The sequence below is a fragment of the Cucumis melo genome, chromosome 7 (assembly GCF_025177605.1).
Source record: "Cucumis melo cultivar AY chromosome 7, USDA_Cmelo_AY_1.0, whole genome shotgun sequence".
NCBI classification, from domain to species: domain Eukaryota; kingdom Viridiplantae; phylum Streptophyta; class Magnoliopsida; order Cucurbitales; family Cucurbitaceae; genus Cucumis; species Cucumis melo.
The window spans coordinates 24,863,164-24,888,281 of record NC_066863.1 but is presented as its reverse complement, the minus strand read 5'-3'; the positions used below and the strand labels follow the sequence as shown (position 1 = coordinate 24,888,281).

At 30.9% G+C, this 25,118-nt stretch overlaps 2 protein-coding genes across 3 annotated transcripts; one reads left to right on the top strand and one right to left on the bottom strand.

Annotated features, from left to right (window-relative positions):
• Positions 1-1,416: 1,416 nt before the first annotated feature.
• LOC103493136 (respiratory burst oxidase homolog protein A-like) lies at positions 1,417-11,355 on the top strand. Of its 2 annotated transcripts, XM_051087139.1 has the most exons (15): positions 1,494-2,378; positions 2,482-2,644; positions 3,689-3,737; positions 4,535-4,648; positions 6,954-7,376; positions 7,704-7,824; positions 7,909-8,087; positions 8,199-8,294; positions 8,444-8,559; positions 9,048-9,215; positions 9,315-9,471; positions 9,626-9,811; positions 9,910-10,038; positions 10,221-10,299; positions 10,387-11,260. In XM_051087139.1, exons 1-15 carry the CDS (start codon positions 1,706-1,708, stop codon positions 10,494-10,496), a joined length of 2,763 nt encoding a protein of 920 aa, XP_050943096.1. In that variant the 5' UTR covers positions 1,494-1,705; the 3' UTR covers positions 10,497-11,260. The 2 variants fall into 2 exon arrangements, with proteins under 2 accessions (XP_008451998.2, XP_050943096.1); XM_008453776.3 differs by having other exon boundaries at positions 1,417-2,378; positions 7,704-8,087; positions 10,387-11,355.
• Positions 11,356-14,836: 3,481 nt separating this feature from the next.
• LOC103493135 (probable membrane-associated kinase regulator 2) lies at positions 14,837-17,018 on the bottom strand. Its single transcript, XM_008453774.3, has 2 exons — positions 15,338-17,018; positions 14,837-15,232 (listed from the first exon to the last, which is right to left on the bottom strand). The coding sequence occupies exons 1-2, from the start codon at positions 16,599-16,601 to the stop codon at positions 15,147-15,149; spliced, it is 1,350 nt and encodes a 449-aa protein (XP_008451996.2). The 5' UTR covers positions 16,602-17,018; the 3' UTR covers positions 14,837-15,146.
• Positions 17,019-25,118: the final 8,100 nt, after the last annotated feature.

The following is a 25,118-nucleotide window of genomic DNA, read 5'->3' as shown; positions in this document are numbered from 1 at the left end:
CGTAAATATAGCAAAATCTATTCGTTGATAGACTTCTAACATAGACTCTTATTCATAGATTTTGACAAATTTTGCTATAGATTTTGACAAATTTTACTATATTTGCAATTTTTTTTAAAATGTTGCTATGTACTTGATTATTTCGAATTTAATTGTTAAATTCGCAACTATTCTTGAGAAAAAACTTTATGTACTTTAATGTTGGTGTCTCCATTTATTTGTGATGATCTTTTTTCTTCTTTTTGTTCTTAAGTTTTTTCTCGTCCTATACGAGCTATTTCTACATGTTTAAGGGTCCTTTGAGTTTGAAGAATGCTAAAATTTAACCTATATGATTAGATAAAATCATCACAAATAGTTCATGTACTAAAGACTACTTTATGAAAATTTTATCCAAGTATAAGGAATAAGTTCTAAATTTTAAATGGATAAAACCTAAACTATAACTTTGTCTGAAGTATTATAATTAAGTAAATTTGTATGTGAATGTTTTGAGAATACCAGTCATGTGTATATTGTTGATGGGATTCTCAATAAGTTGTTAGTAAATGAGAGTTTCATTGATTAAAAGTTTCATCTTCAATAGCCATAATTACTATTAAAACTTATATATGGACTATATTTCATCCCAACAATATAACATAATTAAACTTTTCTCCCAAATGAATTTGGAAGTTGATACTTCAATAATTCTCCTTTTAATTAATTAGAAATATGGATTAGGCAATCAAATTTCTAAAATTCATGTGGTTCTAAAATTAAATTTATTGCTCTTCTTAAATCTAGTGAATATTAGGAAGAAAAAAAAAATAGTTTAGGTAGGTAGGCTATATTTATCCAACTCTTTAAAATAATGTTCCTTTCTGTGACATGAAACCCACATGGACAAACTTTCTTTTAAGATTACTTCTAGCTTAGGCTTTAGGATTATGCCTTTTTTGGACAATATAACTTTTACAATATGTCAAGATGACTAATATCAATTCTATCAAAAACTTTTGATATTATGTATGTATATGTATGTGTTAACTTAGTTTACTTAGGAAAACTTTAATTGAACGATATAAAACCTATCTAATATTTATTATATTTAGTTTTTATATCACTTACCATTAATTATTTGAAAAATTAATCTAAATAAATATATGAATAGATTTTAAATAAAGAAAGAGATATTTTTAAAAATAGTAACGTGAATTAAAATATTTAGTGTTTATTAGTATATAAATATTTTCTAGTTGAAATTATTTCCACCAACTTCATGTATGACTTGCAAAGGAAGAAATTTATAATTAGTTTTAATTTATAATTAAAATCGAGCTAATCAAAACAATAATTTTCTCCGCCTTTACATAACTTTAATTAGTGTCATGCATAAAATATTAGAAGAGAATGGAAGGAGTCCAAATCAAGGGTGAAATGGTAATTTAGAAGGAAAAAGAAAAAAAAAAGTAAGAGCAGCTCATATCCACGATCTCTCCGTTTATGCAAGATTAGGTGGAAAAAAAATACTTTTTGGTTGCATAAAATCTTTGTCTTCTCCGTTCCCATCAATTCCTTCAGATTCCGGAAGCGCCAAGTTTCACGACGACGCCACTACCGGGAGCCTTCTTCATCTGTTGATGATTAGGAATTAGTTTCGTCACCAACGTAACGTACCTGCAGACACAGTACATTTTCGGTCTGCTAGCTAATTAATTAATCAATGACCACGACTCTAGAGCAGGAGAGCCGATGGGGATCGGACGATATTACACAGCTTGATACGATGATTTTCGGATCACAGTTCAACAACCTGACGGAGGAGTTTGTGGAGGTGACGCTTGATGTACAAGAAAACAACACGGTTGTGCTTCGAAGTGTTGAGCCAGCGACGATAATAAATATTGATGATGGCGTCTCCGCTGGCGGTTCTGCAACGCCGACCTTAACTTCCCCTTCGACTTCCAGATCTACCTCGGTTAAGCGGAGTTCTTCGCATCGGTTTCGGCAGTTCTCTCATGAACTCAAGGCGGAAGCCAGGGCTAAGGCGAAGCATTTCTCTCACGAATTGAAGACCGAATTGAGGAAATTCTCGTGGAGCCGGAGCCATGTGTCGAAAGCATTCGCCGGGTCATCGTCAACCGTGAACACGAACGGTGGTGTTGGAGCAGAGCAAAGCGGAAGGGCTTCGGCATTAGCTGCTAGAGATTTGAGAAGGCAACGAGCAAAGCTTGATCGAACTCGTTCCGGTGCCGAGAAGGCTTTATATGGATTAAGATTCATAAGCAACAAAAACAAAACGACTGGCGTCGATTCGTATAGTGAACTTGAGAGCAATTTCAATAAGCTCGCCAAGGACGGATTTCTCAGCCGCGCCGATTTCGCGCAATGCATAGGTATAAACTATAAACTTGGCCGTCAATACAGGTAATAATTTGAGTATATATATTTTTGAGAAAATTTCAATTGATTTCGTTTCTTTGGTTTTTGATTTGAAAGGAATGAAAGATTCGAAAGAGTTTGCTCTGGAGTTGTTCGATGCTTTAAGTCGGAGACGAAGACTCAATAACTCCGATCAAATTAGTAGAGACGATTTGTTCGAGTTCTGGTTGCAAATTACAGATCAAAGTTTTGATTCCAGGCTCCAGATCTTCTTCGACATGTAAGTAATATTCATAGAATCATAGCATATTACGATCGCCATTTCCTTTTTTCGAAGAATGATCGGAATATTTTATTCTCCCTGAATTAGAATGATCTGTAGGAAAAAGTAAATGAACTTCGTAGGCAGTCTGGCAGTTAGCACATCGATTTGTTTACTAATTTTTAACGAATCATTTTTCAACAATTTTTATTTTTTCGTAATATAAAAACAAAAGTTAAATCAATATAATATCATTTCTCTTTTAACGACTATGCTTATAGAACTAACAACAATAGTACATATAGTAAAACAAACAGAGAAGATATATATACTGTTACGATAGACCACAACGATACATCAAGATAAATGGTAGTATTTTACTACATCTATAAATAATTTTAAAAGTTTTATCATTTAAAATAACTTTTTAAAATTTTATATGATAGTCTTTTATTATTAATATGGTCTCAATTTTGGTATATTTTAAAAATTGTATTAATATTGTTAAGAGAACTTTTGAAATTTGAAATAATTTCAAAAACAGTGTTGGAATGTTCATAATTAAATTAAAGGGCATAAATAATATTAGCATGCCGGCTATGGTAATAAAAATAAAATTTGACAAACAGACATTATAAGTTTTATACAACTCAGTTTTAGTAGTATAAAAATGAAGGTCATTGTTACCTTTGTCTATATCAACTCTTAAAGATTCCAGATTTCATTTATCACATCTTTTTCAGAAAATCAAGTTTTACACAGTTTGCCAAATTGATTTACATGTTGTAGATGATATCTATTTATAGTATCTATTATTATTATTCATCAATTTTCATTGGAATTATTTCAAGTTGAAATAAAACAAAACTTTTCTACCCCCCAAAAAGTGGAATATATCTCAACATTCAAAATTAATAAGTATTTTGTATAATTTGACTATATTCATCAAAGAAAGATATTCATGATTACTGTTTTTAGTTTTTATTTTAAGTATTTCTTTAGTAGGTTACTTTTTTAGTTAAACACCTTGAATTAGTCATCTTAAATATCTATACATTTCAGGGTCGATAAGAACGAAGATGGCCATGTCACGGAAGAAGAAGTAAAAGAGGTAAAAAAAATTCTACTGCTTAACTACTTCTCCAAGTACTCTCATTGATTATGATGCTGATATAGTATTTTAGGCAATTAAAAAGTGACGTACAAACCAAAGCCCCGTTTCTCTCTTCTTCTTTTTTTTTTCTTTTCTTTTCTGTATATATTAATAAAACTACACATGCATAGGCATATGATTAGATTATGAAGAAGAATTCAAATATTTCATATACTTTTAACCTACACAAAAGGGGAAAATGATATCATTTTTAATAGAGCTGCTTGTATATTATTTATGAAGTGGCCAGCTCTCATTGGTCGAAATTTCAACGATATTATTAACATTTTGGATACCAACTTCAACTAAAAGATAAACCAAAAGTGACTTCTTGGTTGGTGGGATTCGGTAGCTATTATTAAAGTCCCTAATATTTTAAAGTAAACTCCCATTGACATTTGTCTAAAAATAATAGAATTAAACAATTAAACAAGAGTTAGTACTCTACTGTTATGACCTTTTTTTTTTCTTTGAATTCTGTCGCCACGGTTTCTCGAAGAATTGTGAAGTAGGAGAAATGGGCATCTTCAACTCTGAGAGATATAATTTTCTAACACTTGTAATAATTTGTCAGACGTGACATTTGTGTTGACCGTAATATTCTATTATTTTCTGTGTTAAAATAATTATAATGGTTTCATAATTATGATAAGTTAATTAGGAGTTGAATATACATCTGTTTAATTATCTTACCAAGAACAATAATTTGTTTTAATTTAATTTTTCTAACTTTGTATTTCCTGGGATATTGGTAGATTATCATGCTAAGTGCGTCAGCCAACAAGCTGTCTAGGCTTAAGGAACAAGCAGAGGAATATGCAGCCTTAATCATGGAAGAATTAGACCCAGAAAGACTGGGTTATATTGAGGTCTGTTCTCTCATTTTATCTATCGCACAATGAAAACCAAATTATATCATCAACCCCCAATTTTCTTATATCTCACTTTATTTCCATGTTTTTTTCATAAGCAAATTTGAAAACATAAATAGGTTTTTAAGAAAGTATGGTAACATTTAGGTTGATTATAACCATTTTATTTTTTAGTTTATTTCCTTTTAATTCTAACCTTCAGTTTAAAAGAAAATTGAGTTTTTATATAAATTTCAAAATAAAATAAAAAGTTTCAAGAAAATTCCTTCTTTTAGTTTTCTTGGCTTGTTTTTTAAAATGTTAGGAGAAAGTAGATAATAAATAATTTAAAAGTATACATTGTTACTATTAATTTTCAAAAAGAAAAAAAAAAAACAAAAACAAAAAGGATCCCATTGTTATCGAATTAAACCTAGCTTATTTTTTAGTTTTTAAAATTTGACAAATTAATCCACTAATACAATAGTAATTAATACTAAGTTTTAAATATCTATGATACAATTATAATTAATACTAAGTTTCAAGTGTCTATAGCGTGATATTTTTAGTTCATCGAGATTATCATATATAATGGATGAAAAAGTTTTAAATTTTTAGAAGATATGCTTGCAATTTTATTCCTTAAAAATATAGTATTTAATCAATCTCTATTCTTTGAAATAAATCCTTAATTTATCTTTTTTATATATATATAAAATACTTATTTAGTCTTTAAGGTTGAAGGTTTCTTAAAAGAAAAATAATAACAAATAGCGAAACTTGTAGATAATGATCTTATAACTTCTAATGTAATTATTAACCTAATCAAGTTTTCAATTGCATTTTTAATCGTGCAAAAAAAAGGAGTTTTCAATTTTCATTTGGTAAGGTTGCTCGGAATTAGGTTGGACACCCTCAAATAAAAATAACCGATAATTATTAATATATATGAGCATGTTTCTGGCGGTTGAACGACTCATTTTTTTCTGGTTTTGGGGTTTGACGGCCAAATGGGTTGATATTTAGATTTTATAAACGGCAATTAATTGCTGTAACAACCTTGACCAAGGGGCATATGGTTTGATAAAATATCATAAGGTATGATCTGTACCTCTATGATTGCCAGTTGTGTGTGGCTAGTGGGCAGACGTTAGAGGCTAGTACTGCGCTTCCACTACGCCGCGCCTAATACATCCAGTTCCTGGCGACTTGGGAATCATATGACAAATACCGACGGAATCTGGTTTAATTATCCCAAACTTGCACCCTATCTTATTTTATTTTATCCCATCGGTTTTTCTAGACTATTTAACATTTTTTGAAAAAAAAAAGTTAAAAAAAGTCGGATTGAGTTTGAGAAAATTTTCAGAAATTTGGATCAGGATTTAGTTATTGGAAAGATCCAAACTGGATCTTCAATCCAGGTTGGTTATTGGATATTAATCTAAAATACTTAAATTTATATGCATAAGAATAACTTAAATTTTATAACAATCAAATGTTGAATACCAAATATTTATTATAAATTTTAAACAAAGGCAAGTTTCAAAAAGAAAAATAATAAACAAAACAAAAATGTCAGAAATATTTTAATAAATATGTAATTGGGGTTGCTTGAGTCAATCCGAAAAAAATATTAATTCAATCTAAGACTCGGTCTAATCCAATTAAAGTAGAAAATTTTCAGTTTAATATAACTCAAGAGCATAGTCAAACAAAACCAATCCAACTTCTAATTGAGTTGGATTGAAATTTCAATTGACACACCCTTTACCATGAGTTCAGCACGAGGTGAAATGAGTGGAATAATTTGTTCACTGCAAATTCTTGCACTGTGAAAACAAGTGGAAATGAAAACTCAAACATATGCCCTTTTAAGAGTATACCTCGACCAATTAACTAGAAAATGTAGTGGGCAAGTCTAGATTTATAGAGCATGGTTCTTTCAATTTTTAGAAGCTGCTACATAACCGTAGAATATAATATGAACAAACATAACCATTGTTTTTATTAAAAGTGAAAACAAACTTTGTAATATCTTGTAATGGTATGATATTGTCTATTTCAAATATAAACTCTCATCCAAAGTTTTACTCTAAAAGGATTTCTTTACTTATGTTCCACTTATTCATATTCCTTTTTTCTCTTTTTAGTAAAACAGGTAGGAATGAAAAATCAAATCTCCCCACTGATTTTTGGTAAAATAGAGCTCATCTTTGAGGGAAATTGCGAAAATTTGCTCATGCAGTAGCTAGTAGCCTAACAAGAACATTGGACATGGTTTTAAGTACTGATTGGTTACTTCTGTTGAACAATGTTTCAGCTATGGCAATTAGAGACACTTCTGCTGCAAAAGGACACATACATGAACTACAGTCGTGCCCTAAGCTTTACCAGCCAAGCCTTGAGCCAGAACCTACAGGGCATTAGACAAAGAAGCCCAATTAAAAGACTTGGCACGAAAGCGCTTTATTTTCTGCAAGAGAATTGGAAGCGAATTTGGGTTTTGACACTTTGGATTCTGATCATGGTTGGGCTTTTCATATGGAAGTTTTTTCAGTATAGAAATAAAAACGCCTTCAAAATTATGGGATACTGTCTCACCACGGCAAAGGGTGCGGCTGAGACCTTGAAGTTCAACATGGCTCTCATTCTTTTGCCAGTTTGTAGAAATACTATTACTTGGCTAAGGACAACCAAAATAGGTTACTACGTACCTTTTGATGACAACATCAATTTTCACAAGGTACACGCTGACCCAAGGCATTCTCATCATTGCTTGATTTTAGTCCACTCATCTTAGTTTCAAAAGCATCAATATCAGCTACAGCATTTGATGAGAACTATTGAATGATTAGTATGTTTTAGTTAATATTTCGTTTAATTGTTATTTTAAGATTAATAAGTGTTTTGCGATTATTTGGATTGATTTTTCTTATTTGGCCTAAATACCTAAACTCTTGGAATAATGTTCATAAAGTCCTCACAGGCTCGATCTCCCAGAAATTTGATTTTCCTTTTGAAAAAATAATAGCAACACTTCATTCATCATTTGGTTGACTTATATGTGTAGGTAATTGCGGTAGCTATTATAGTTGGTATCATTCTCCATGCTGGAAACCATCTTGCATGTGATTTTCCAAGGCTGCTTAAATCATCCGATGCTGACTATGCGTATGTGATGGATGACTTTGGTAAGATTAAGCCCAGCTATATGGACCTTGTTAAAGGGTGTGAAGGTGTTACAGGAATCTTAATGGTGATCTTCATGGCAATAGCTTTCATACTTGCAACACGATGGTTTAGGAGAAACCTCATTAAGCTACCCCACCCCTTTGATAGGCTCACTGGATACAATGCCTTCTGGTATTCACACCACTTATTCATTCTTGTTTACATATTGCTCATCATTCATGGCCTGTTCCTGTATCTCGTGCACAAATGGTATCTTATGACGGTAATCAGTTATGGTTTTCTATAGCTTTTGCTAATGCCTCTAAACTAAGTCCTCTATCACGTTATTTTAGATTAAAGGGCTTCTTAACACAAACTAATTTCATGATTTCAGACATGGATGTACATTGCTGTTCCAGTTTTGCTGTATGCTGGAGAGAGGATCCTGAGATTCTTCCGCTCCGGATCTTATAGTGTTCAAATCCAAAAGGTTAATTTGAATTAAGAAATAAACTTCACCAATAAGAACTATTGGTTTTACATTTACTCCATACCTCTACTAATGTATTTCTAGTTTATCAATTATAACTGAGATCCTTGGCTTTCTCATCGATTATCATTCCTTTGTGATACATTTAGGTTGCCATTTATCCTGGAAATGTTCTCAAATTGCAAATGTTCAGGCCGCCCCAATTTCATTACAAAAGTGGACAGTACATGTTTGTTCAGTGTCCTGCAGTTTCTCCCTTTGAATGGTAATTCAAGATTGGATTTGCTAACACTTGCTTTTGAATAAGCTTCCAATATATCCTCTAGTAAGCTAAATACAAAATAAGTACCTCAAAAGAATTTTGTTTCACAGGAATAGATAAACAGACATATATCCTCCATATTGACTTCACTTCTCATTCTCAATTTTCTTCTAGATTGCATTTGTTTCTATCAATCTTTTATGTACCACTGGGAAATGTCTGTTTCAGGAAGAAACAAATCAGATGTTTAAAACGATAATGTAAATCTTAGTTTTGTGGATGAGTTTGAGTCCAAAGAACATGTTACTACCACAGTTTAACTAATGGATCCAGATCATTTATGGGTCAATGACCGTATTATTAATTCTTAAGAAAAAAAAAAAACTCTTTGCAAGTTCAATGAATTATAATAAGTTGTTAATTTGTTAAATTCAAATAAGCTGCCTTTTTTCACTTCCAAGTCACCATCAAATGCTAAACTTTGCATGCAGGCATCCATTTTCAATTACCTCGGCTCCTGGAGATGACTACCTTAGTATCCATGTACGGCAGCTTGGTGATTGGACCCAAGAGCTTAAAAGGGTTTTCTCTGAGGCTTGTGAGCCTTCCGTCTCCGGCAAGAGTGGCCTTCTAAGAGCGGATGAAACTACAATTAAAAGGTTTTATATTTTGCCTTATGTTATACCTTTCTTGAACCTCATTTTAGCATACTGCATTTCCTCCATATTAATGGTGGAAATTTGTCCTGCCCATCTCAGTTTGCCAAAGCTTTCAATAGATGGACCATACGGTGCCCCAGCACAGGACTACCATAAATATGATGTGCTACTACTCGTTGGCTTAGGCATTGGGGCTACACCTTTCATCAGCATTTTGAAGGATTTGTTGAATAACATTGTGAAAGTGGAGGAGCAGGTAGTGACTTGTGCGGCTGTATTCTAAACTCGAGAGACATTTTCTTGTATTTCTGGTTCTTTTGGATGATTGATGAATTATTTTGTCAAAATCTAATATCTCAGTAATTTGAAAAGAACAATACATATATGCTTATACACTTCAATTTTCTCAGTTGGATTCACCTACTGATATCAGTAGCTCTGGAGACCTCAGTTGTCTGAACAAAGATTGTCACGCTCCTAAAAGAAAGAATAATCTGAAGACCACAAATGCCTACTTTTATTGGGTTACGCGAGAGCAGGGCTCCTTTGACTGGTTCAAAGGCGTTATGAATGAAATCTCCGAGCTGGATCAAAGGGTAATTCATGTCTTTATTTCCTTATGTGTAGCATACTCTTTCAATTGGATTGCATCCCATGACTATTAATTGGGAATTTCAATTGTTTTGAGTTTTAGGGGTTAATTGAGATGCATAACTATCTGACTAGTGTGTATGAGGAAGGAGACGCTCGTTCAACTCTCATTACCATGGTTCAAGCCCTCAATCATGCTAAGAACGGAGTAGATATTGTATCTGGCACCAGGGTAAAATTATTGTTATAAAACTACACGTCGGATTTGAAAATTATGCCAAATATGCAACCAACAAAACCTTGGAAGAAATAGCGAGGAATCTTAAGTACTTCTATATTGGCTTATAAATTTTGTAGCCATATTGGTCTTTGACTCACATCCCCATATCAAAGCGTTTATTGGCTCCAATGCAGGTGCGAACCCACTTTGCCAGGCCTAACTGGAAGAAAGTTCTCAGCAAAATCACTACCAAGCATTGTGGTGCTAGGATAGGTTGGTGGATTTAAACTATATGACAGTACAAACTTATTAATGAAATCTTACCTTCTCTTTTATTGTGGTTTTGTCATTTTCTACTAGGTGTCTTCTATTGCGGAGCTCCAGTTTTGGCCAAAGAACTTGGTCAGCTCTGCCATGAGATTAACCAAAAGGGTTCAGCAAAGTTAGATTTTCATAAGGAGCATTTTTAAGATAAGTTTGGTTTGGATGCATCTTTTCCTCCCTTTCAACCTCGTTCATAATCATCCATTCTTATCTCAAAAATATCTCCAGATTAAAAATTTCTACATTAACATTGTGGAAGTCCTCAAGATGGAAAAAAAAAAACAAAATATAAAATAAATAACATTGATAACTTGTAGAGACTAGATAGGAAAGCAGAGAGGGAAAAAACAAAAACAAAAGGAGTTGAGTTATATGAGGTGACTTTGAAGACTTAGCCATATTTGTCCAAGCACAATCACAAATAAACATTCTGGTTTAATAGATTAGGAAATTTAAACAGGCCGAGGTTCTGCATTGTATATATGATTAACCTAGTGCTGAACCGATGATGCAATACAGTTACATAGGAGAAAGAAGATCACCAAACTGTGGTAAATATTTTGAGCATTTGGAATTTGATAAAGCATTCATAGAGGTCACAAAAGGGAACCGTTCTGACTTGTGGATAGAGGATTAAATGGATTTCTGAAAGTGGGAGTAAGAAGGTAGCTTATAGTCTTCTCTTCCAATGGGTAAAAGAAGTTCTTATATTCTTTGATGGAGAAGTTCACAACACCAGCAACTTCAGTTTCCTACATAATACTGCCTACCAATATATCTGTGAATAATAGCTATACTTCAATGTTTTTATAATTATTTTTGGACCATTCTTTCTTGTATATTTAGAGGGGCAGATTTTGTTACTATAATTATTCCTTGAATGCCATGTGAGCATCCCATAAAAGTACAGTCACAAATTTTTCCTTTGAAATTATTGTATACTTCTAATCTTGTAGTCATTGAACCTATGGTTATGCTTTTTGTGGTCCTCTGGTTTTAAGATCATTTTATATGTCTACTTCATTACTTTGCTTGCTTAATACTCATAGTCAAAATTTCCTGCCAAAGCCAACCCTGATGCGCAAAAAATATTATGGAAAAAGGATCGTTGTGATATGCATTCTTGTCAATGTCATATCTTATATTATATCTACTTTTTCTAGAAAATGTCAAAGTTGGGACTGGAGGACTAAAGCAGAGAGAATGAAGAGAGTATTAAGATCTTGAAGCATGGCAAATGGTGTGGTATGTCACTGCAGAGCCACATTATCTTCTTTAGGTCCATTTTTCACATTACACTATGATTTTGATAGAAAACCCATCAAGGGAAAACATTCGTAAATTTAAAACTCTACTTATTTAGGGAAAACTACTTATGTTACAAAGAAAGAAAGAAAAAAGATTAGATGCATTACTTGTCATATCATTAGTTGTGAAACTTCAAAAGTAATAGAGTGAGTTAGTTGAGTTATTGTTGAAAATGATCTGAAAGTTTTAGATTAGACGTTTCTGTCCCTGGGCTTTGGGCCTTGCTTTGGACAGCCCTTAAAATCTCAACAAATGTTCATATATTTTTGTGTTCACGATTCCTATTGAGAAGTAAGCAGTCTTCCTGTTTGAGATAGAACAGGAAGACAAATGGTTGGTCATCGAGAAGGATCGGATTCCTTCCCAGCCACCTGCAGTCTTCCTTCCCAGTCAGGAGCGTTCTATAGTATTTGTTTGCTTTCTTCTAATTTATAATGAATAGATCGCAGTCTATAATAGATTTTGTATTCACTAAGAGAAGGAAAAACAAGATAAAGAATACAGGGGGATGAAGATGAAGAGTACAGATCAGTCAGTTAGAAGAAGAGGGAAAAACATTTTAGATAATTGGTCATTTATGTAGGCTTAAACTTTTCGAGTCATTTTCACAATTACCCGAGTTTGTTAGTCTTTTAGGGGTATTTGGGATAAAAAGTAAATTATTATAGTCCTAGGTGTTTATAGTTGAGTTACCATAATTTGTGTTTGGAAGGTAGATTATTTTAGTTTGAGAAAAAATTAGTAAACACTATAGCAATGAATAAAAAAATTGTAATAAATAGAGAGTTTTGAAATAGTGTTTATGTAGCTAATTTGAGAATTTTAAATGGTATCTACCGTAACTAAAAGTAATTATTACTATTTTGCATAGTTCTTATCCCAAACGGCCACTTAATAATAATCAACTAATTTGTTAGACAATCTATGTATCGTTGCTTTAGTCACTGTAGTTAGTGGATAATTTCTCTATGAATAGAACATTCAAACTTGTAATGAGGATGATTAGAAACAACTTTTGACTTTGAATAATGATAGCCATTTGGCAATGGAGAATGCATGAGTTGCATATTCCACTAAAAGCCTTTATACAGTAATAAATACCAGCTGAAGAAGTCTAATGTGTTAATCAGTTTACATCTGATTATCCAATTTAATCAATCTATTTTAGGATCATAAAACTTCTGCCCTAGACTTTATTATCATCGCATGTGAAGTGGCTTCATTGAATTAATAAATAAAAAAATTTGGAAAATAAATCCACAGCCTATATGAACTCAATCTAAGTCAACACCCATAAAGGAATACCCAAAAATGTTCTAAATCTAAAGTCAATAATCTCCATTGAAACAACTCAAATCAAGAACCATTCAAGATCCTCCCAATAGATATATTATAGTTGTTTCTCTTATCCTCATTTAAAATCCTAGGAGAATCAGAAGACAAAAAGGATAGAGACAAGAGGTTTCCTTTCCCCTAGATCAAGACACATAACAATAACCCAAATATAATTATACAAATCTAAAAATAAAAAATAAAAAATCCAAATTGTCACATGACTCGAGAAATCCTAGTCGAAAGAATAAAACCCACAATTCCATTTCGAATATATGATGAATTAATTTATGTGTTTGGGAAGTGGTGGTCAACCTCTGTAGCTGCACATGTAGGAGACATTACTATTACAATTAATCATCTGCCTAATCTCTCTGTCTCTCTCTCTGACAAAACCAAAAACAAAAACAAAAAAACAAAAAAACAAAAAAACAAAAAAGGATAGTAAAGGAAAAAGAAAAACAAGCAAATTTAGATGTGAAAAATACCCTTGTCTATATACTACAAGGATGTCCAAAAATAAATGTGTCACATGATGCCTATGCCCTCTACACCTCATCAAGTTGGGAATTATTTTTCACTGGAGTGGAAACACAGACAAAGAAAGAGAGGTAGAAAAGCCATATTCTGAGCCAACTGTTCGAAAAAGGAGACCATTACTACAAGTAAAAGGAGTATCTGAATCATTTTTACTCATGAGATTTTGGAAGTTTCTGCCCTCCTTCCTTCAGTCAACTGAAAAAAATATCCACTTGAACTCTTCTCCTTCTTATAAATGATGAAGATTTTAACCTTCCAATATAATTTAAAATCCTATTTTGTGAACTTTTACTTTAGTTTATCTTGGATCTGTATACTTTTAAATTAAAACATTGATTTGATCTTTTATTCATTTTAGTTTCTGTACTTACAAAATGTTTGTTTTAGTCTCTTAGCTTTTCAAAAGTCATCCTTTTGTAAACATATATATATATATATATATATATATAAAGACTATAAAAATTGAAATTATAGGACTAAAGTGAACATTTCGATATGAGTATAGGAAACAGAATGAACCAAAAGCATGAATATTTAGGGAGAACAATTCATACAACTCAGAGGGTGGGAAGATGGATAAATTAGCATTTTAAACAATAGGAGAGAAAAAAAGAACGCAAGTCAGAAAGGTCCAAACCCTGTCTTGGAAAAATTCACCACAATCCATTAAGACAATAATACGTTATATGTACTTCAAAAGATAATGAATTAAAAAGAAAGAAAAAAGAAAAGCAACCATGGTATGGACAACATGACAACAATTTGGCATGGAAGGAACAAGAGAGGCATCCCAAGAGGCAGCGATTTTCATGGGACCAAATCAAAACCTTGTGTCTTGAAAAGACAGAATTGAATCTATAAACACCCTAATATTTTAAAAAACTTTAGCTGAAGATTTCAACTGATTCATGAATATGGAGACCCATCATCATCAACCTCCATAAAGGCATTCAATAAACCCCCACATGCTTCCCTTTGTTCTTACTTTTAGACCATAATCCATTGAATAAAACAAGAGATGGAGAGAGGAAAAAGGATAACTCATCTCTCTCCTTTCTCTAGACCTTGAAAAAAAGAAGCTCGTTTTCACTGTTTAAGTAAAACCCACTTTTCCCTACTTCTCTGACCACTAAAGACACCATTTTTGCATCAGAGAACAGCCTAGTTAAGAGTCCCACATCCTTTACCAATCTAAAAAGCCAAAAAAAGTAACATAATTTCGCAGCACCCACTTGAGCTCAGTGGTTTCTAAGTTTCATTTTGGGGTTAGGCAAAGGAAAAATCACATACTTGGGGGCAACTGTTCTTGGTTTGTATGTATCTTTTCCTAAATACTTTTTACTGATTACAAAAAAAAAAACACATACAATCCAATCTTTCTTCTTTTTTCCCTTCATTGGAAAGATTGAACATTTTCTTACTTAGAAGCCAAACCCACCCCAGAAATTCAATCCCCTAACCTAACACCTGCACATTTACATATACTACACAAAGATATATATATATTTATGTAAAAACGAGAGAAATATTCAGGATATTGACCAAAATTTTTCCCGCCGTTTCTGTTTGGCTTGAAATATTCTCTTGGTTCGATCTGAACTTTGTGTTCTTTACCTTCAACCAATGGCTTTTTCTGTTAAATCTGAAGGTTTCTCACGCAGAGTGTCGCTTACTGACCTTGATAATAAGGAAGACTCTGAACCTGTCATTGAAAGAGATGATCAATTAATGGAGATGAACAAAAATGGTTGAACTTTTAATACTTGTAACAGAGGAGTGAACAGTTGTTTTTCCTTTTCTTTTTTACCTCGAGAAGCGTTGAAGGATCTCTTGCAATGGAGAATGGCGCTTTGGATTCCGTCTTGTTGCTGCAGAAGCGAATCGTCTCTTCTCGAGGGAGCCACCCCCGGTGGCGCCGCCGCTACGGCGGAGGAAGCTGACCGACTTTTCCCCAAATGCTTACAAACCACTCTTAGCTTGGCTGGCATGTTCCTGCCTTTGCTGTTGGTGGTGGTGGTTGGCGGTTTCACTTGGACAGCTTCTGTCTCTACCACGGACTTCTCCGTCGACGGGGAGGTGGGTGGCGCCGCTATAGACGGCGGCGCACTGGACTTGGCTCCAGCTGCACCCAAAATAAGCTGTCCGGATAGTTTGAACTTCTCGCCATACCTTCTTGAAACCCGAATGTACAGAGGCTTCACCATCTTCAAGTACTTTTGCATTAATACGTCTTTTGAGAATCGAGTTTCCTCCGGAGTTGATTCATCGGAGGTTTGTTTCTGGGGTTTGTTGTTGGTTGTTACACCGGACCCTCTTGAACTGTTGTCTCTAGTAAACAGAGACATGATCGGAACTTCCTCCACCTTAAATTTCACAGCGAAAAACTTATTTTTAGTCTGATTCTGATCTTTTTCCAGTTGATTCTCGTTTTTCTCCGATGGGTTTCCCGTCGTCTCTTCTTTTGTCTCACTTTTAGCCGTTTCCCCAACAGATCCATCCATCTCTGTTTTCTTTTCCCCGTTGGATTTCGATTTCTTCAAACCCGACATGAAGACCCTAAACTTGGCAGCTGATTTCAACAATGTGACACGAAGTTGCGGCCTGACGTTTGGTTCAGAACCGCCATTGGAGGAAGCTTCAACTGGAACAAGCTTACCTTTGAAAAACAAGTCATCAGAAGGAGAAAACGTGAGATTGGCATCGGAATGTTCATTGCTAGAGCCAGATGAGAGCGTGAAGTTGAACTCTCTCTCATCCCCATCTCCATCTTCATCATCTTCATCATCATCATCATCCTCTTCTCCTTCTTCTTCACTTCCATCAATACAGTCTGTTCCCTGTTTTCGACCCTCATCCTCATCGGGCACGGCAAACTCCAAATCAAAAAACGGTCCATCATCATTATCATTCTCCTCCTCATCCGTCTCCACCTCTTTCCGCGGAACAGCAGTGACAACAGTAGCGGTGGCAGAAGCAGAGGAGTTGCTATTAAAAGCAAAATCAGCGGCGGCAGTAGCGCCAGCACCGGCGCCGCCACCTCTCCAATATTTGAGCAAGCTGAAGCTTTCCATGGTTGGGAGAGCCAGACTAGAGGAATGGGGAAGAGAGATTTTTTTTAGAAAAAGAGATGGTAAAGATAGGAGAAAAAAGGAGGACACTTTGAGTGAGAAAGAGCTGAGTCAGGGGAGGTTTCAGGAGAAGGACGATGAGATGGTAATGGCTGTTGGACTTTGCAGAACTGAAAATGGGGAGTGAGTGACAGACTTAACAAAGACCCTTTTTTTCTTTTTTTACCAAAGAAGAGAGAGAAGGAGAAGGAGAAGAAAGAGAAGATCTTTTGGGTTTATTTTGTCCATCTTCTTCAATACGTGGTTTGCAGAGGAGTCATGTGAGAGCCCAGTCCTCGCGTCAGAACTACAAAACACTGTGACACACGAAGAGAGAGAGAGAGAGAGAAGGAAGAAGAAGTATTATTCAAAACTTTACTAAAACAACTCTTTTCTCACTCTTTTTTCCCCTTATTTATATATGAAAAAAAAAAAAAGCATTTCTAGAAGTACTCTTATTCTTAAGAAAAATAATGACAGTAATGGTTTGGACATTAAATTGGTTTATTCGAGTCTTTAGTTATAATTGTATTTGCTTAGATTTAAATACTACCCTTAGGTCTTACTTTCTTTTTACTGTGTTCTTTTTATAGTGTTCGGTCTTTCCATTTTCAAAACCTTTATTTTGTTCTTTCTATTTTCAACATTAATTCGTTTTTTGTTTTTTAACTTTACAATTTTAATCTCTTAAAAATATGAAGTAAAATAGATGGATTAAATAGGCTCGTTTTTCATAAGATCAATGACCAAAAACCAAAATTATTATTTTGAAAAGACAGAAACCAAACTGAACCAAAATTATAAGTATAACGACTACACCGAATGCTTTTGAAGTAAAATGAAACAAAACTAAAAGTATTAGTACGTAGACTAAAACATAACTAGATAAAATGTATTTTTCTGCCGTTTCATACAATCTCAAACTTTCAATGATAGCTTAAGTCCCTAATCTTGAATCTAAAATTTATAGGAATGTTACAATTTCCCCCTCAAAGTTTGGATAACTTTGACGGCTTATTACATAAAATGCAAATTATGAGTGTATATTTAAGTAAATACCCTAATTTAGGCATGGTTTGTATAATTTGTCATTTTCTTAAATGGTAAAAGAATAAAGAAGATGTATGCTTTCTTTCTTTCTTTTTCACAAGTTCTGTTTAACTTTCATTGTTGATTCACAACTCCCAAGCAGTAGATGGGAATTATTGGGGTAAATAAAATAAATTGGTGGAGAGATGTCAACTCTCTACCTCATTATTTGTCAATTTTAACTTCCCCTTTCACACCCATTTTCAAAAGCAAACTTCTATTTCTACATTAGGGTTTTTTCTTTTTTTCTTTTTTTCTTTTTTTCTCTTTGCTCTTCTATGGTGGTGGTGAGTTAATAATGTTCTGAAGAAAGTAGCTGATGAGTTTCTCTTAAAATGAAGGCAATAATACATCCCTACACAGTACTTTTGTTCACATGATATTAATATGTACAGAGTTGTTAGTTTCCATTACTGTTAAAATTATATATTGAGTTTATACATCTTTAAATTTGTGTCTATTTGATTTGTGAACTCTAAAACTTGTTTGGGAAAGGGTTGAGTTGTGAAAGAGTTAGTCTTATGACAAAACTAGTACTGTGATAGTATGTATTTGTAGAAGGATTATAATAGGATTTTAAATTTTATGTTTTATGCATTTTCAAACTTCAAGAATATTCATCGTTAACTTAATGTTGATTTTCATAGTTAGGTAGTCACTTTCATTTGATAATTTAAGAACATAATGATTTTTCTATAAATTTGAAAAAGAGTCACGTTGTGATTTGATGACGATAGTATTGTTTTTTTGTTATTTTGAGTATGACATTAGTAGAGGAAGAGACTTCAATGTTTGAACCATAATAATACATTAATGAATTAGAGCTATATTTTGTTAGCCCACCTTTAGTACAATTACTCTTAATGCAACAATACCGTAGAGAATATCAATAATTTATCACTTATTAACTGTTATAATAACAATAATTTTCAATATAAATTCAAATTTATTGGTGTGCTAATATCTGTTTGTATTAGGCTTTGCTGAGGGGCTTTTCATGGTTTTCGAACTTAGCGTAGCTTTGAATATCATGAACTGATCAACACGTGTTAGATCAAGTATACTAGACTCTAATATGTTTAAGTTAATACAAAAAGTAATTAATTCAATTGAGCACAAATAGAAAGTAAGGTATGAATTATTTATAAGTTTTTTTCTTTTGACACGTACCTCAAATTACGTGTAACAATGTCAAAAGATGTTTTTAACATTCAAAATTGTAAGATGTTAGTCTAATTTCACCTTAGTTATTTTTTATTAACGTAATATACCTTTGGTTTAACCGGTTCGACTCAAACTCCAAAATGTTGGTAGATTCTTTTTAATTTGAGATGGGTGCTTTCCTATGTCTCCTCCGAATATTCTATAAGCTTAGGTTTGTCTTGTGGGATTTTAGAGGTTGCTTTTTAACAAATATATTGTTTAATTTTAGAGCACAAACAATGTTTTTTTTTTTTCAAGCAAAGGAGGAAATTAGGTTATTTAGAAGAAAGATAACTAAAATTATTTTTAAAAAATTAAAAAAAAAAGATCGACAATAACAATAACAAAGGTACGAAGGGAATAATTGACCATGATGAAGTATGTTACATATTTATTCCAAACTGTTAACTTTGGAAAGCATAGTTTTCAGTTTTATTTTAATTAAAATCCAACAAAGAGGAAGAGAAAACAAATAAGTTTTTTTTAAAAAAAAAAAAAAAAAAAAAGAAAAAAAAAAAAAAAAAAAGGTCCAAAAGAAACAAATAATGTGATGAAGAGATTTATGCGTATTTCAAGAACAAAAGCTCTATTGTCGTTTACCCATAATGTTTAAATGAACTCATCACATTCTCTATTTTAAATTTTAAACTATGAAAGTCACCCCTTTTCTGTCTTTCTATTTTCTTCTTAATTATATTCTATCAATATCCCCCCCCACTGTCAATCCTTTTCTACTCCTCTTTCTTGCACTGTTTTTGTAGTCTTAATTTGTTCTTTTACATTCTTAAAAGTAAATAATAAAAAGATCAGCTTATACTTCTGATGTCAATCAACTAAAAATTTGAACTTCTCATGTTGTTATAAAGTAAACTATAAATTATTGCAACGGTTTTAATCTATACTATCATTTATTCATTTTAATAAATTAAATATTTTAACAAACTGTAAAATGATATATATATATATATATATATATATATATATATATATATATATATATTCTTATTTGGAAGTGATGGGATTTCAATCCTACACATTTTGATCGTTAATCTACATCATATGTTAGTTGAACAATCGATTAGAATAGTCACTAAAATGTAGTATCTCTATTTCTTTTAGGGGCGTTTGTAAAAATAGCAAAAAAAAAAAAAAATTATGATAATAGAGTTTATGTCACTATATTTTTTAAATTGCAAAAATATTAAATTTAAAAACGAATAGTCTTCTAATACGTCTTTGATAGCAAAATTCAAAAATTAGAAAACACTTAAACGCCTCTAACAATACATAGATGAAACTTAAATCTAAAAAAAAACACTTGAATTTATAATTCAATACCCATAATTAAAAGAGTCATAGTACTAAAGTAATTATCAACAATTTTCTTCTAAACAATATAATTCTTCTAATCTCGAGAGCATACAATAGCACAAGTTTACGCTAATGTTTTTTTAGTATACATCGATTGATAGTTATAGTTTAAGAATAATAGAGTTTGTTATATTTGAATTTTTCTTTTTTTTTTAAATGTTGATATGTATAACAATATTAGAAATAAAAGTAGTGTCTAAATTAAATCACAAAGCTTAGAACTATATTAAAATGGGGGAGTCAAGAGGAGAGTGTATAATATTTAAGGTAGGATGAGATAATAGTAATAGAGAAAGAGAGAATGGTCCATCAGCATCAGCATCAGCATCAGCATCACCATCACCACCATATAATTAATATAATAAATAAATAAATAAACTAATAATAAATATGATTGAAGTGGGCCCATCTGTAAAAACGACAGCGTCCGAATCTTAAATGGGCCTCCGGAGGGTCGGCCTCATTCATTCATTTCTCATACAAATAATATATTTCTATGTTTGTTATATATTTCAGTTTCATTATATTTTTTTTTTAAAAAAAAAAAACGAAAAATGAAAAAGTATAAAATTATTTTTTGATAAGGCAGCAAAAGTTGAAAGTGCATAAAATTCCCCAACTTTCTTCTTTCTTTTTCTATGTATCTATCTTTACCTTCAATCTCAGTCTACCACCTACACGTGAACTTATATGAGTTTTTAATGATATTACACATCCAAAAATATCATAATACATACATACATACATACATACATACTATTATTTCTTTCTTTATTTCTTTATTTTCCTTTTTCCTTTTCTTTTTCTTTTTTCTTTTTCATTCTCAATTTTCAAAGGTGTTATTTATTTAGTAAAGAATTCAGAAAAAAAAAAAAACAATCATTCTCAAATAAACCTTTTCTCGAGTTCACAAAATTTAAAAAGAAGTTTAGTTGTTTCTTAAAATGAGATGTTTAATTAGTCTTTCATGGTAAAAACATAAAATTAAAGTATTTAATTACTACCATTTTAAAAGAAGTTTATAAACACTTTCAAATTTTATTCTAAACAGTTTTATCAAGTTTAAATATAAAATTTTACTTTTTTGAAAAACAAATTCTTCCGTCAATCCAACATGTCTCAACTATAGTTAAAAGTATTTAAAATGTTTCACATAAAAATAATTAAATTAATGTTCATACATTTCTTTCCGTAGAAGGTAAAATAGATGATTGGTATCTTGAAATTGAATGTTAATTTTTTTTTTCTTTAATTATGTTCGTTTGAACTGATCAAGTGCAATATTGAACTTGTCATTAACTATATTTTGACTAAATATTTATAATTTAAAGTCAAAACTATATGGTTTGCATTGCTAAAATTAATAATCAAACTCGTAAATTTAATCAAAAAGAAAAAAAAATATATTTTTTAGTTCGAGGCTTTTTGTTTCTTTGTTTCTTTGTTTTTTTTTTTAAAAAGGGTAATAATAACAATTAAAATTGTTAATGGAAATATATAGAAGTGGGCACCATTAGTTGTCATTGTCCCAAACATAGATTTGTTTTGTGTGTGTCATGGTGACCTTATGCTCAAATGTCAATGTAATGAATTTTTTTAAAAAAATTATTGAAATAAACACATGCTCCAAATTAATATATCATAACATATGTTGGATAAAGATGGGAACTTGGACCTTCTATGTTTTTTTTGTCTTTGTCTTTTTTCCTTTTTCAAAAATTTAATTCAATTTTAAGATTTTCATCTTTTTAATAAAATAAAATTTACATAAAGTGTTAAGATTTTTTCTAAACCCTAAATTTAAATGATCAAAACCAATAAGAATTTAATTAGGTAAAAGAAAAAAAAACCGTATATTTAGTATAAAAAAAAAAAACCCCCATATTAATATATGCTTTTTCAAAGAAAATTTATTAGGCTCTCCAATAATTAATATATATTTTAAGCATGCATGGAAATGATACAATAACACATTATAAAAACATTTGATAGAAAAAAAAAAAGTTTGCTTGTACTTAATTGTTATATATTATTGTTTAAAGAAAACAAAAATAAAAACCAAAAAAAAGAGTTGACTTGTATTAGAAGGAATGAAATGAAACCAAACAAACAAGTCATGTGGGGGCAAACAAAATTATGGTATATAATAATCCAACAAAATTCTCTATGGCCCATAATAATAGTAATTAATGTGTAATTTTGCTTTTTAATAAAGGAAAGGAAGGATGGACCCTAAATCAACTTCACATTATTTTTAAATAAATAGGGGTATTAATTGTTGTAAAATTAGAGAAGTGTTTGGAATAATTATATACATCTTCCTTCTCGAGTTAATTAATATATGAATAAAAACAATTTCAATAATAATATATACCATATACTATCATATAATAACTTAATTATTTTATAAAAGATTTGACAAAAGAGTTAAAAATATTTATAAAAGTATACCAAAAAATTGATATTGGATGGGAGGTTACAAAGTTCATTTGTGAAGTACAAAAATAGGTGGAATTTGGTGGAGCCAATTAATTGGACAAAACCTCAAAGAAAATCAAAAAAGAAAGAAAGAAAGAAAGTTAAGTTTAAGGGTAAAAGAATCTTAATTTTAGTTAAATTGCTTCCTTGATTGGGATCATAAAGTTCAAAACATATCTCTTTTATATCCACCCCTTGTCCCTTCTTTTTCATTTTTAAATATTTAATTTTAGGGACACCCATTTTTTTTTTTCTCTTTTCCTTTCTTCTTTTTATTTAATTAAGAATAAATTAAATAATGTCTTTATCAAAATAATAATAATAATAATAATAATAATAATAATAATAATAATAATAATGTGATCATGCAACATCACATACATTATGCTAAATAGTATGTATTATGTTTATTTTTTATTAGTAAAAAAAGGAAATAAATAAAAAAAAAATAGAAAAGAAAGAAAAGGGAGAAGCATAATCCACTTTAGGTGATTGATTTGATTGTAGGAATATGATGAGAAATGAATATAAAAGAACAAAAATAAAAATTTCAAAAGAGAGTCAAAGGAGAGCTCTCTTCTCAATGCCCCAATAATTGCAAAAATCTCACCCCCCCCCCCCCCATCAAATTCAATACAATATTCCAAACCTCTTTTTTTATACTATAAATTTATGCAATCCATCTTTCCATTACACAAGCTATATATATATATATATATATATATATTTATATTTATATATATAATTAAGTTTGTTCCAACTTTAAAACTTGAATAAATATATTAATTAATTTACACCATCAATTAATTAAAAAAAAAGTAACAACCATGAAAATAAATAATATAATATGAAAATATATTCGTTGTGTGACACATTTTCGAATGTTTAGTTTTTAGTGTTCGTGATGGTGATCAAGATCACTCGATCTAAAATCAAAATAAATCTCTTCTCTTCATTCCTTTTTTTTTTTTGAGTAAAATAGCGAGATAAGAAAAATATTCCAACTACATATATACTATTTTGGTTTTTTTTATTGAATATATTTGAGAGAATTTGCAAGAACCATTCAGTAGAGGAATTAATGAAATTAGTTTCTCCTTTGAGTCGAATGAAATTAAAAAAACTAGAATTCTAGAATGAGGAATTTATAGGCTCTAATTTTTTTTGTCTAAATTATATCTAAATAAAAAAAGGAAAATTAACGCCAGTAAATATTTTAACTAATACTCCGCTTTAAACATCGAAAATGAATCAAAATATTTTGAAAGTGTAGCAAAAAATTTTAAATTTATTATTATTATTATTATTGTTTCGTCGGTTGTGTGGGTTTTTCTTTATAAGATAGAAAAATTAGAAAAGGGAAGGGAGGAGTGAGGAAAACTCCAATGCACAGCCGCCGAAAGCAGAAATATATAAAAGTAGCCGAAAAGTTAAATACCCAAACAAAACATCTTCACTTCACAACTTTTCTTTTTTTCTTTTCTTTTAAAAGCACAAAATGTGAGAAAAATCACTCGAAAATAAACAACATATCATAAAAATTTAGAGACAAATGTAGAGTTTAGAAGCTTAAATTGCAAAATCCTAAAAACCAAAAATCAACATTTAGGTTGGGTAACCATTTAATCTTTTTGTTTTTAAGTTTTTTTTTTTTTTAAATTAAGCTTATATATATTACTTCTATCATCAATAGTTTGTTTTTGTTATCTATATTTTATAAATATTTTAAAATTAAAAACTAATAAAATTAGTTCTGTTTTTAGAAACTAGCTAAAAATACTTACCTAAGAAATATGAAAATAAGGAACTGTGAAAAAGGTAATACTTAGTCTATCTTCTCATCACTCTCATAAAAAAAAATTGTTTTACCATAAAACTAAAAAGAACTCTTCACGTGACAAATCGGATAATTCAATAAAATATAAAACCCTAAATGTATTTAAGTATTTTTCTTACCCGAAAATAAACACAATTTTTAAATAATAAAACAATTAGTAGTTAAAATTATATAATAATTAAACAAGTAGTAAATAATTATCAAACAATTGTTAGATATGGTCTAAGTAATTTAATAAATGGGATTTTTTTTTTTATATATATGACAAATTTCTCTTAATAAAGAAAATAACACAAAATAACAATAAAGAGGTTTTTAAATTAAAGTGAATAAAATGAATTTCTCTCAATTGTATTTACATGTTTATTAATTTAAGTTTGTAGAAAAAGATGCTTTAGTTTTTTAGTGGGACCATGGAGAGGTACAATATTGAGCAATAGAGACAAAATGATGTTGGTAATCACAAATTTTGGCATTTTTAGTGGGAATGACAAATTTTCTTC

Excerpts from the sequence above, each read along its gene's own strand:
- LOC103493136 (XM_008453776.3), top strand. The coding sequence starts at position 1,706 with ATGACCACGACTCTAGAGCAGGAGAGCCGATGGGGATCGGACGATATT. Across the intron at positions 4,649-6,953 it reads AAAGACTGGGTTATATTGAG|CTATGGCAATTAGAGACACT; the intron begins GTCTGTTCTCTC and ends ACAATGTTTCAG. Across the intron at positions 8,560-9,047 it reads GCAGTTTCTCCCTTTGAATG|GCATCCATTTTCAATTACCT; the intron begins GTAATTCAAGAT and ends CTTTGCATGCAG.
- LOC103493135 (XM_008453774.3), bottom strand. The coding sequence starts at position 16,601 with ATGGAAAGCTTCAGCTTGCTCAAATATTGGAGAGGTGGCGGCGCCGGT. Across the intron at positions 15,233-15,337 it reads ATCCTTCAACGCTTCTCGAG|GTTCAGAGTCTTCCTTATTA; the intron begins GTAAAAAAGAAA and ends TTTCAATGACAG.